The following is a 13,305-nucleotide window of genomic DNA, read 5'->3' as shown; positions in this document are numbered from 1 at the left end:
AGACATCCCCCAGATGCGAAAGATCCTCACTCTTGTCTTTCAATCCCTCCACTCTTCTGTACCCCCCCTACCTCTCTGACCTCTCTCCTCACAACAGGGCCCATTGCCTTCGCTCCACCAAGGAGCCTTTCTCCCTTCCTCACTCCCTTCACCTCGCCCCCTCTCTTCCTATTTTCAGGTCTCGGCTGAAGACCTTTTTATTCAACCGTGCCTTTGGTCACCTTCCTCCCCATCCCCCTGGCTCGGCCCTGGGATCCGTTACGGTGAAGTGCTTTGAGACGCCGTCTGGCGTGGAGGACGCTATATAAATCCAAGTTGCTGTTGTTGAAAGGCACTATATAAAATGCAAGACTATCGTTACTCCAGCGCAGTACATAGAAATCCGTGGAATGATGTATATTTTTAGGCATAGCAATACAATGCAATTGGGGTTTATACAGTCATTTTATAATTTATAAAATTGAAATTTACATTTATGAAGAGCCGAAAGTGCGGTCAAAGAGATAGCTTTTGAAAGCAGTTTTACTTTGCTCCTCTACTGTTCTAGGGATCATGATAACAGACATGAACAGTAACCAACCTCAATTGACGTCAACAGGATTATATGTCACATTCCAATGAAGTGGCCATTACATTTCTCAACACTAAATGTGCAGGATATTTTCAGATAATGCACAGCAGCAGTTGCAACACAGGGACAGCTAAACCAGCCTCAATTGTGAAGAGAAGTGGAGCTTCTTCTCCTAATCACACATCATTCCCTGGCCAGTATAGCGGATTGTTGACCCTCCATAGCTCTGGCAATGGCAGCAGTTGATTTTCACAATATTTTGGTGCTTGTATTCTGTGCTCACCCAAAACAATGCTCTGGAGGAGTCTGGGTGTGATGTACTCTAGTCATTACTATAGCTCCATGAGTCAGCTCTCTGAGACGCTATGCTATTCATGCGTTAAGGGCACAATGTCAATGCAAGTTGTTGTTGAGTTTGTTGTTGATAGAGATGTTTTTTCCATTAGAAATCACACATACAGGCAGTAATGATCCTAAAATACCAAATATCTAACGTCTTACAGAGAACCCAACTATACTCCCAAGGCACTGGGCTGCGGCTTTGTTACAGACTCCACTAGATGGCATCAAATGTGCATGGATGGTTGAAGAGTTCACCTTCAATGAGCTCACATACAAATAAATGCCTAACCTCTAATGACTCATTTTGAAGTGAAATTCATCCCGTATCAGCATGAGTAAGAGGATGGAAATCCTGTAATTCTCTAAATACACAGAAGATAACATATTACGCTAGGGGGAGTGGGATTAATTTGGGTAACTCTTTCAAGAGCCGGCATGGGCACGATGGGCCGAATGGCCTCCTTCCGTGCTGTATAATTCTCTAGATTCTGTGAGTTCCTCTGTGCGTTCAAAAGGGTGTTGATTAGCAGAATTCTAGGCGGAATGGATCTGGAGTGATTGTTAATTGCTCATTAAAGATTTCCCCTCAATATGAAGTTGTTGTCAATAAAACTAATCAAGTGCTAGGTTATAAATTGAGGGATTTGGTTACAAGACAAATTTTCTAACCTTACATGCATGTGAGGCCACATTTAGAACTGCTTTTTGGACCTTCTTCTTCCTTCAAAAGGACACTGAAACATTGGCGAGGAGGAAAAGGGATGGTTCCAGGGCTTAAGAGTTCTACGTTTTGAGGAAAGGCTTTTAGAGCTGAGCTTGTTCTCATTTGAATAGATTGAAGGGTGACACAATCCAGGTCTTTAAAGTGATGAGGCAAAATGGCACTGCAGCATAATTATTCCTGTGTGTTATTTTCAGAGCAACCACATTGTTAATTGCCTAAGTGGCATGATGCCTTGAAGCATCAATGTGCAGTGCTTATGCGATGGGATGGTTTCATGCTTGCCGTTTCCCACACAGTCTGGTCATAATCTTAGAAGCTACCACAAGGACAGCTGAGAAACGAAAGATAGCCTCTTCCCTACTAGAAGGAAAGGAGCTAATAGTTTGCAGGTTTACCCCCCACCCCTAAGCCGCTCTTTTACGCCTCTGAGAGGCAAGTGATCTGCCAGCACTGTCTGGATGGGGAGTGGAGAGGGAATGTGGTAGGTAATCAGTGAACTTGTATTATCAGCTAACTTAAACATATAACATGATCACCGACTCATTCCCATATTCCCTTTGAAGATACTCATACATGCAGTTACATTGGGACAAAAACAATGCAACTGAACATTTCTGTTCATTGTTTCACCAAAGATCTCAGAAAAATGATTGAGATTATAAAGCAATATAGTTATACACATATATAATGTATTGGACACCTGGGATACTGCACTTAATCCATGCTAACATATCATTTATAATAGCAGAATGGGTTAGAAACTTAATGATAAGCTGCATTCTTCCTAAGGTGGTGATACTCATTGAAGCTGAACTGGACCTTGTGAGGCTGGCAAATTCTCTTACTGCCATTAAAAGACATCCCTAACAAACCTCAAACACCTGTCTGTGGGCAGCATTGCTCAATATTGAACACAGACTATGTTGGGATTCACCCAACATATCGCTGCCAGAAGTTGAGCCACATAGTTTTTGTTCACTACAGAAGACAGACTTGTTTGGTAGATAAAATTCGATCTGTATTGCAGAGCACGATGCTCTGGATCACCTGCAAAATGTAATATTAACGGCACACAAGCAATTAACAAGCAAAGATTTAGTTAGTATGGATTTGCAAGCATCAAACTCTGAAGGAAATATCTGAGCAAGTTAAGCAAGGCAATGGATGTATTTTTACCAAGATTTTCAGAAGGCATTTGATAAGGTGGCACATGCAAGTCTTCTAAAGAAAGATAAGGGTTGAATGGTGCAGTTTTGAGAAGGGGTGAATATTTTGAAATTTGGTTACATTATATTGAAGAGTATCTGTGAGGCACATTTCCATATGAACTAGAATGGGTGGGGTAGAGTCCATAACCAGATAAATTTATGCACAACAGAGCAAGCCGGTAAGGTGTTACATTGATTTTGCGCACCTCAGTGTGCGCTGAGAGTTAGTCAGTAAATATTTACATCTTTAAATGCACAGTATAGTAGGGTGCAGGTTCACACTTATCATTCCTTACAAGGTAAGCTTTATCACATCCGACTGATGTGATTGACTGGGAGCATGGAGCAGAAAACGTGCAAAGCTTCAGAGGGAAATAAAATTGAGTAATGAGTTCCTCTGGTTAGAGCCTCGTATTAGCAGTTGACTGCAAGAGCCCTGGGAACAGCAGTGGAGCATCTCAAGGAAGGTGCTTGCTTTCAGAGTTCATGCTACAACTAACTAGAGAGAATTTAAAAAAAAACGCAAATAAGGAGAAAAACTAAGCAATAAAGAGATATAAAAATTCAGGGAGGGATGTAGCCCAGCAACAAGTTCAAAATACACTGTCACTGGTGGTTAGGAAATCTGTGAATGTCTTACTTACAGACTGTTATATCTAAGTCCCTCTAGGTCTCACTACCCATTGTAACGCAAAGAATCTAGTTTGTTCAATATAAAATCACGTACTTCAGAAAATGTATGAATTCAGCTTCCAGATCCCCATTACAGGACATTTTGACTCAGGCTCTGTAACCATATTGTGTAATTATTAATTTATTAAATGGCATATATAGCCCCATTACACTGTCCTGATGAAGAGATTTAAGCATTTTTTTTGTCTCATCCTTCTAATGCCACTTGCAAATGTATTTTACGACTCTGATAACTTAAAAAGGTCAGCGTTTTATTTTGGACATCAGGCTTTCTCTTTGGACCTGTATCCTTTTTCTTCAATTAAGGTATGGGCGCCTGTTTAATTTTTTATGTCTATTGAAATATTAAACAGTTTAATTTATATTGCTTGTCCACTGACACTTTTTTTTTAAACATCTGTTCAGGTAATTGATAAATGCGCAAATCTACCGGTTTGATATTGCCCTCCTCTGCACTTTATAAATGTAGTTAAAAACCAAGAAAAACTCTTGCATGGAATTTTATATCATACAATATCTTTATTGGAAGTCATAAAACATTCTTCTCAAGGCTAAAGCATACGAGAAACCATCAAGCAGTTTGGTACATTTCCTCTGGGCTGTTATCTTGCACGTGTAAATCCGTATAGTACTGCACAGTACTATCAATGAATGCAGGAGATCAGACTGAAGGAATCGGAAGTAGAACGAAGACAGTCTAGCGAGAATCAATCAAATCAGCACTATTGTGTTCATCTTTAATTTATAGAATTACACAAAACGAGACACAGCATGAGCATAATAATGGCACAATTTCTAAATATCTCGGATGCTCGTTGAATGCATTTGGAAACCATTTGGTTCAGCGCAATCCACTGTGCGTTTGAAAAATGCTACGTTTGCAAGTCACATGCTGCAAAATGATCATTTCACTCTCAAAAATCTTAAGGCGTCATTTGGAACATTTTACATAGCATTCGGCTTCATCAAAGCGTATTTACCCCCAAGTGTTCAAATACTGCTTCTATGCCGACTCCTTCTGCGTCTTCTTTGAATAACTGCATAACAGAATGTTTTGCAACAGGTGGCACAAATAATACAAGTTTAGATCGTTGCATATTTATATCACATGAAAAACTTTGGGTTGCTTATCTAGCCGTGTATTAAGTTAAAAGAGAAGATTTTACCGTGAGCTATTTTGCTGCTCTCATACACGTCACAGGTGCTTCATTCTTCATTTCCCACCACATAACATTTCAACAAACCTCCAAGTCCGTGGCCGGCACTTAAATTGCTGTCTGTCAGTCGTCTTAACAGCTCGTCACGATGGAAAGCAAATGCCACAGCACTCTGAGCAGATCTTGGCACAATTTGAATTTACGCAGCACTCTTCCAGGTCCGCACAGTCCATAAAGCAAGGCATGTCGCAGGCTCCAAAATCTTTACTGCAACATGTGAGGATGCTGCAGCCACCAAGCGAGAGGCCATTAGAGATGGAATTGCACAGAAATAGAAAGTCACAAAACAGGCAGGCAAGCAGGCAATGGACACAGCAGTCTTCTTAATCGTACGAGGGAAGTAATATAAAAAAAGGGGAAAAAAGTGATCCAACATCATTGAAGATTTCATTCCATTCCATCCACAAACATAAAAACGTATGACGCACTTATGTATCGGCAACTAGTGCTGTGCTTTGGCTATAAGCGGCCCTTTTCTTTGTAAATCTATAGTTATCCTCTCATGTCCTGATTCCGTAGTGACGTTAGTACAGGTATGTGCCTGCAACTAAGAGCCTACTCCCATTCACTCCAAAGGCATAGAGAGTATGCAGCCAGACTGGGTTCATTACCTTTAATGTTAATTTCTCTTTAAATCTGTGTGGAAGCTCAGCGATAGCAAACCTCAGAGATTTCTAAGGCCAACTCCAAGCATTCACTGGTTTCCTGACAGGCATCAAATAGGCCGCAATCAAATTCACACTTCCAGTTACAGTCATGGCTTGTATTGGTCACATCAGAATTATATTTCTGATTACAGTCACATGTTCGGGTCCATAGGTTTGCACAAGTATGAGGTAGCATGAGCAGAAAATCGTAAAACTGGCAGAACAGACAGGTCAGAATGAGGGTTGCACATTCATCTGATAGGAAAGATGAGATGATAAAGAGACAGTAAACAGTTAGTGATTAAGAAATAAAAATAGCGGAAACATCAAAGACTTAGAACGTGTACTCACACATAAATTAGCCAACGACAGGAGCAGTTCTAGGTAGCGTTTGAAGTTCGCATTAAAAGGTAAACAAAGTTTCAGTCAAATATGACATAATATTCAGCACTTTTTTTTCAGATTTTTTCTAATGTAAAATTCCAACTTTCTGCCAAAGGGGGAAAGCCGGAGGGAAAATTAAGACAGAATTAGCAAAAAGACTGAGCACATCTTAATGGGCCATTCCACTTAGTTGAGGCATTTAACTTATATGAAATGGAGTATACTGCACAACATCCACCTACAATTTACATTTATGCAGTGCCTTTCAAGTCAGGAGGTCATCTTGCACAGTAATCAGGTATTATAAGTTGAGAAATGAAGTAGATAATATTCAATAGCTGTATTTTTCATCAACATTTATAGGATTTTAATGTGTGTGTGCAGACTACAGAAAACAAAATTATGCTTAAGAATAAAGCAATAAAAATTAAATACTGTAAAGTGAATGGGTTTCGCTACCTTCCACTGTAACTTAATTAATTTTGGATTTAGTAGGAATACTAATTTTGTTTGGGGGAGGGGGAAAGCAAAGATATCTCACTCTTTAAAAACTCCCAACTAAATGATTTAATTTACGTCGAATTCAACTGAAGTACAGACACTTTATCCCAGCTTAGCTATTTCTATAATTTTCAAAACGTGGAACAAAAAATTGATTGGTGCTTCATGCAATAACTTAAAATAATTCTGCCTGCATCCCCATCAGAACTAAGACAGTTAAGTCAGACTTAGTAATAACATAATGATAATTCTTGCATTTGATATAGCACCTTATCACATCTTCGAGATGTCTCAAAATTCTTCACAGAATATACTGCAGAGTGAATTGACTGTATACTTTGTGGCGAAACACAGGAGCCAATTGTGCACAGAGGTGTCCACAAACAGTTAGGAATCGATAAGGATGTTTAAACGAGAGATGGACAGCTATTCAGGCAGTAGAGGTATTAAAGGGTGAAAGGATGGAGAATTGTTATTAAATGATCTGCAAAGATCTAATAATTGGTGGAACAGGTTCCATGGGTTGAATGACCTCTCGCTGTTGCTGTTTTCCTATGTTCCCATAAAACTGTTATTCTTACATGGTACAAACCAAACATACTTTCCATGTCAGTAAACTGTGGTGATGTACAAACTAGATGGGGAGGGTTGTTGTGCTTAAAATTAATTTTCTATCAGAAGAATAATTGGGATATTAAACATGTTGGGCATTTCTATTTATTTGTATCTGTAATTTCCAGTTTTAAGAGGTTAAAGAGGATACAGGAAAAAAATATTAAATATTCAGACTAGTGCAACATCAAGGTTACTGATCACTTGAGAACCAGGACAAATGCAGCCAAATCTAATAGCAAGAATGACTCTCTTTCTAATGTCAGGACCAGCAGACTGATTGTTTCTCAACCAGGGACGTCAATCTTAAATCAAGTATACTGTAAAGTGAATTGACTGTATATTTTGTGGATGAAACGCAGCAGCCAATTGCGCACAGCAGTGTCCCACAAACAGTCGTGGATTGAGTGACCAAATTATTATTATTTATTTATAATTTATAATATATTATTATTTATAATAAATATATTATTTACGATGGAGCATCTCACTTCAGAGGGAGTGGAAAAAATCCTTGTAGGGAACCAGTTACAGATGGTTCTTTTTTACTGAATGAATACATAAAGAAATCAGAGGTGCTGTTTGATAGGGCCATTTCCTAAAAAATGTGCTTGGTTTTGGTTCTGAGTTAAAATGCTTTTACTTTGCAAGAGAACTGTGAAAAGAACAGTGACGGTTTCTTGAGCTAGTTAAGTTGGATGCTCCCCATGTTATTTTTTATTTGAATTTAACATTTTAATCGTCTGCAAACCTATCTTTGTTATTTTTGCTTTGAATTCACGAGCCATCTGATTGGCAGCCAAATGTACATTTCTTACCGTCCTTGGAAAACAGAGATGGACTCGAACCCATCAACGCACTCTCGGTCATTATCTCTTTCGAAGGTAGTTTTGAGCACTCCAAGCACACTGTGTCAGAGTTTGTGTTCTCTGGTATGGTGCTGACGACCTTATGTGTCCCGTCATCTGAAGGTTGAACGTTTGAAGGAAGTAGCGTATGACCTAGAAGAATGCAACCAAAATATATTTGCTTAATCAGCATGAATCAGATGAAAAACGAGACTGAGCGGCGAGAAATGTCCTTAATACTGTCTAATCGAACAAGTGTCAGTTGTTATAACATTGCTCTGCAGAGTATAAGATGCTCAAAGTGCAATCCTTCAGACAGAGGCAAGACAGAGAGTTCCCGCCTGCCGAAGTGAACATTAAAGATGCCTTGGACATTATTCAAAAAGAACAGGGAATTTCTCTCCGTGGGCTGGCCAATAATCCCTGAAATACAACAAGTCATTTGTGGTTGCTTGCCACAGAATAAAATAATAATCCTTGCATTTGATACTGTGTATTGACTGTATTTTTTTGGTAATATACATTTGACAGTATATCCTGTGAAGTGCTGTGAGACGTCCTCTCGACATGAAAGATGCTATATCAAATGTAAGATAACACTGATCATTAAAGCTAGTGTCAGCTTGTCAGTGCTTATTATTGTGAATGCCATTATAGGTGCACAGCATCAAGGTCTGTAACTTCACCAGTCAGTGGGAACATGCTCCTTTGTTGTCCCCTAAATTGCACATTGGGTGAATGTGCTTTTATTCATTGAAAATCATTCTGTGCTGGCTGAACTTTCCTTACAATTTCTTTCGCTTTCTCAATATCAGTCGCAGCTCTAACCCTGCACAGTCCAAGAAGTCATCGAAAGCATCTCTTAACAACAAATGAAGGAGAAGTTAAAGTCCTATCCTCCTACTTGTTTCCCTGACAGAGGAGAACCTTTATAAGAAAGGATGGACCTACTTGTCTATATCCTGTAGAGATGGGTATTCTTGCCTCTAATGTTACTACCACATCTATGTTTAGTTAACATTAGCTAGGATTTGCTGAGAGAGACTGATAGCAGGAAGACGCAAAACTCTTCAACAACATTTAGAAAATACCTATTAAACTTAACTGGATGAAATATTTTATTAGTGCGGTGACGCATGGGTATGATTTCTCCATTGTTACACAAAGCATGAAAAGTCAGTTGAAAGATTACATTATAAGTCTTACCAGAATGAATGACAACTATAAGCGTCTCCAGGCAAGAATTACACCAAATAATAAATGCTCTCTTTTAAAAAAAATAGAAAGAACCGTTGCAATCATTATAAATATTACTACTTTATATCTTGGGGGACTAAGAAATATGCACAACTGTAAATCCCTGTGCAAAAAAAAACTCATCATACAAATGTAGCCTACTGCATCTTTAATATATGTGAAGCTTTGATTTACAATGTGTCGGGATATTTATTTCATAGATTAAACTACCCACGTTATACAACTTTCAGTCTCTATCTCGTTTTCAGGGACATCTAGCAGTCACTACCCAGTCGAAGTCTTAGAGAAAAAAAATGCCATTTAACTCTCTATTTCAATAGATCTGTTGTGTGTCGAAGGGAGACTTTATTGTTATTGATTTTGTGCAAGTTGATGAATGGCAGTGTTAGGGAACTCATTTTTAAAAATGTTTTTCCTCTGTGCTCAATGACAGCGGGTAAGGAGTCTCATGGTCAGAGTTTAGCAGGATGTCTTTGGGACTATGTTTCGCCCACAAAACATAGTCAATTCACTTTACAGTATATTCTATGAAGCACTTTGAGATGTCGAGAAGACGTGAGAAGACGCTATATCAAATGCAAGGATTATTATCATTATTATTAACTTATCCTGCATTAACCCCACAATCTTCCTGAAGCTCAACATCCAGAGTACTAAACAATTAAAAACACTGAGAGGTTACCCCCATTTGTGGAGTCCTGTAGCTCAGTGGTTAGAGCATTTGCTTTGCAAGCGAGAGACCTGAGTTCAATTCCAGGCAGAGGACGAAACCTTGGGCAAGTTTCCTTACTCCACACAGAGCCTAATAATAATCCGTCCAAAACATAACAATAATAAATTGCTCATTTTTAATCTACGACTGTTTGTGGGACATTGCTGTGCGCAATTGGCTGCCGCGTTCGCCCACAAATATACAGTCAATTCACTTTACAGTGTGTTCTGTGAAGCGCTTTGGGACGTCCTCCTGATGTGAAAAGCGCTATATCAAATGCAAGGATTATTATTATTATGAAGGGTGCTGTATTCAAGTTCAAGATGTTGTTGTTGTATTCTCAAACATCTTCCAGCTAATACACATCTGTTCCATCGCCTCTCAGAGCAAGAGGATTTAGTTAGTGCAACCATCGCTTAATGTGTAGATAACTGTGTGCTTTGGACCCTGTGGCTTCTATGAACATGATTAAAATGTTTCACTTTGGATCCATACCTCTGCCTGTTCTGATGAACGTTAAAGAGAAGGGAATTTTTCCTGATGACCTGGTTGACAATCCTACAGATAAAATAAGTTACTTATGTCGTGTGGGATTTTACCTAGAAATACAGTTACTGCACTTTACAGTATATTCTGCGCTTTGAGAAGTCCTTCCAACATGAAATGCACTACATCAAATGTAAAGATTATTATTTTTATTATTGTGCAAACTGTGGTCAAATATTTGTACACGACACTGGAGCATGTTTCTTCTTTTGTCCTATCATACCTAGCAAATATGAACACCAAGTTCGCAGTAAGCAGCTCACGACGAGAGATCTGTACAAAAGCATAAAATTGGACTATTGTCGCCACTGATATCACTCCATTCATTGATTGCGAAGAAGTACTATTTGCTTTGGTTTACTTGTGACTGTGCCAGCAGTTGGTCAAATATATCCCCCAGACAGGATTTCTTATTGACGCCCAGCAGTGGTGCAGGACAGAAGGATTTGCCACGCGGCACTTAAATGAATGATTTCTGTTCTTTATCTTTATCTTTGTACGAAACAGTAGTGGTAATATCTTTCATCCATTTTCTTCTTCCGTTTTGCTAATTGCCGGGATATTTCCCATGATTGTGCCTGCATCACATTGGGCTTGTTATTTATGGACTGCAGATCACATTCTGCAACTGCTCATAGCCGGCAGGCAAATAATTAATTTTCTCAATTTTCGGTTGAGGTTCTCAAAGTCCGTGGGCTTAGCCTCAAAATAGGCTTCACGTTTCTGCTGTGTGTTTTGATGACAACACCTGACTGGTTGCTTATAACATACACATCAGCTTTAAGCCTGGGTTTAAATCCTACCCCTTTTGACCTACCTCTTCGCCTGCATCTATGGATACCTCCCCAATCATACCTCTTCTCTCAGCCCTGCTGTAAAGTGCTCAAACTTTATTCTATGTGAAGCGTGGTATTATAACTGTTGTTGCTGTGAGGTAAACAAATAGATTGTCCACGACCACAAACATTTGTAAGGTCAAATTTAATGCCCAAAAACTTCACCTGGTCTTAGCCTGGAAGGCCACTTTGTTTTCAAATTGAATCGAGGAAAAAATGTAGACTTAATTTGGAATTCATGTTTTCTGCAGTTTTTGAAAAGGATCTGCTTCCCAATTAAAACTGAATTTAAGATTTTCCACCATTCTGTTCGATATTAGGGCAAAAGGATCTTACCGGTAGAAACTTGGTGGAATTTCGAGCCTTTAATCTCCTATCCTGTGATGGCGACGTTACTTTATTGGTTTAACAAGGTGCTGAATAAAAGAATGAAACAAAGATTTGATCCATTTTCTGTTTAGAGCACTGTTGGAAGTCAATGGCAAACAGGCAATCAAACCATATGGATGACCCTCTATGTTTCTGCACTAATTATTGTGTTGGAATACAATAACAGCACATTCCACTTGTATATCGCCCTTCACGTCAGGAAAGACATCCCAGGACACTGGACAATCAGCGGTTTGGAATATAAAATAAGCAAATACATTTAGTATTTGTTGCTTTGTTGATCCAGAAGAATCATTTTTAAAAGAAAATCTTTCAAGATGGCAAAAAAAGTCTTTAAACCTGTGTGTGTGTGTTTGTGAGGCGGGGGACTCAACGTCACAAAAAGCAGAATATTTAACGTCTCCTTCTTAAATGGTTTAATTTCCAGGCAGAAAGCTCCTTGGTGCCTTTATTGCTTGTGAACCAGTCAACCTCATTCGTGGAAAGGAAAATCATAGTTCATGGCAAGCTATAAAGGCGTGTTCTCCATTTATACACCCCGTCCAACCCCACAATCACTCCAACTCCAAACACTGCTCATGGGGAAGGGAGTTGGGGAGGTGCAGAAACTGCTCCATCTGATTTTTAAGATTGTAAATGTACCCGAGGCAAGGAATTTCAAGACAGCAAATATTAAGCCTTCATTTAAAATTCTCCAAGAAAGTCCATTTACGCTGTAAAATCTAATGAGATTCATTGATTTCTGATATTTGTGTATAAATCTGATATAGGTTTATTTTTAAGCTTTGCAAGTTTGTACAATTAGTGGAGCAGACAGTGTCTAGACAGATTCCTGCACGCACTGCGTGTCTCCTGATTTACTGAATCTATTGAGCACTTCTAATGTGCAGCACCTTGTAAAATGGGGCTAGATTTCTCAATCAGGGCCAGAAAGAAATTAATTTTGTATCATTTTATCCATCAAAAAAGTACAACTTGCAACTATCACATAAACTTGCTGAAGGTTTGGGGAAAAGAACATGAGTTGATCTCCGTGTGTTTCTAAAGTGAATGGGAAATTAGAAAACGGTGGGGATAAAATGTAAAATCCAATATATTTTATAAAAAGTCCAAGGATTAAATATTAATACTAACAATAATCCTTGCACCTGATACAGTACTGTGCATTATTATGTCGTCAGTGTCTCAAAGAGCTTCACAGGATTTACTGTAAAGTGTAATTCATTCTTGCTCTGTGGCTACCTCTAGTTTGACCACAACCTTACTACATTTCTCACACTGTATATTTTCTGCAGTTCATGCTGTTTCCATTTGCAGCCAATCAACCTTGACTTTCACACTAATTAAAAGTCTAGTCCCCATGTCAGCGACTTATCATAGCAATCAAAAGATGTTCGTCTGTGTGTGTGTGTGTGGGGGGGGGGGTGGGAGGGATTGCTGGAGGGAGGAGTAGAGAGAGAGAGCAGAGATTTTCTGCAAATATTTCTGGGAAGTTAATGGGTTATAGTGTTCGGAAGTAAAAACAATTATGTTTTGCTTGAATTATAAATCTAAATGTATTTTTTCCCTAAGAATATAAAGGCTTATTCTCTCAATCACTGTAGGTACATGGAGGCAAGAGCTCGAAAACACCTTGTCAATCACACAGTTATAATACACCACATGCATCACTTGATTGTGGAATAGAGAAGTGGATGCTTTTCATTCTTAGCTTTCAAAAGCGCGTAGGGTCCTGGTTACTCCAGTTTCCTCGGTGCCAGCTACTTTTATATTGAAGGAAAAAAATTGATCACTCAATCCATGTTTTGCCCACAAAA

At 38.9% G+C, this 13,305-nt stretch overlaps 1 protein-coding gene across 1 annotated transcript in view; it reads right to left on the bottom strand.

Annotated features, from left to right (window-relative positions):
• Positions 1–4,105: 4,105 nt before the first annotated feature.
• Positions 4,106–13,305, bottom strand: part of LOC103179790 (myoD family inhibitor domain-containing protein-like) — a 32,186-nt gene continuing 22,986 nt past the window's right edge. Inside the window, exons 3-4 of the mRNA XM_042339672.1 lie at positions 7,718–7,900; positions 4,106–5,077 (exon numbers count right to left, since the gene is read on the bottom strand). Of these exons, the coding sequence (XP_042195606.1) occupies positions 4,839–5,077; positions 7,718–7,900 (422 nt within the window). The 3' untranslated portion in view covers positions 4,106–4,838. The remainder of the gene's footprint in view (positions 5,078–7,717; positions 7,901–13,305) is intronic.

Source organism: Callorhinchus milii, unplaced genomic scaffold, assembly GCF_018977255.1.
Source record: "Callorhinchus milii isolate IMCB2004 unplaced genomic scaffold, IMCB_Cmil_1.0 Scaffold12, whole genome shotgun sequence".
Taxonomy (NCBI): Eukaryota; Metazoa; Chordata; class Chondrichthyes; order Chimaeriformes; family Callorhinchidae; genus Callorhinchus; species Callorhinchus milii.
This window is presented reverse-complemented; position numbering and strand designations above follow the sequence as displayed.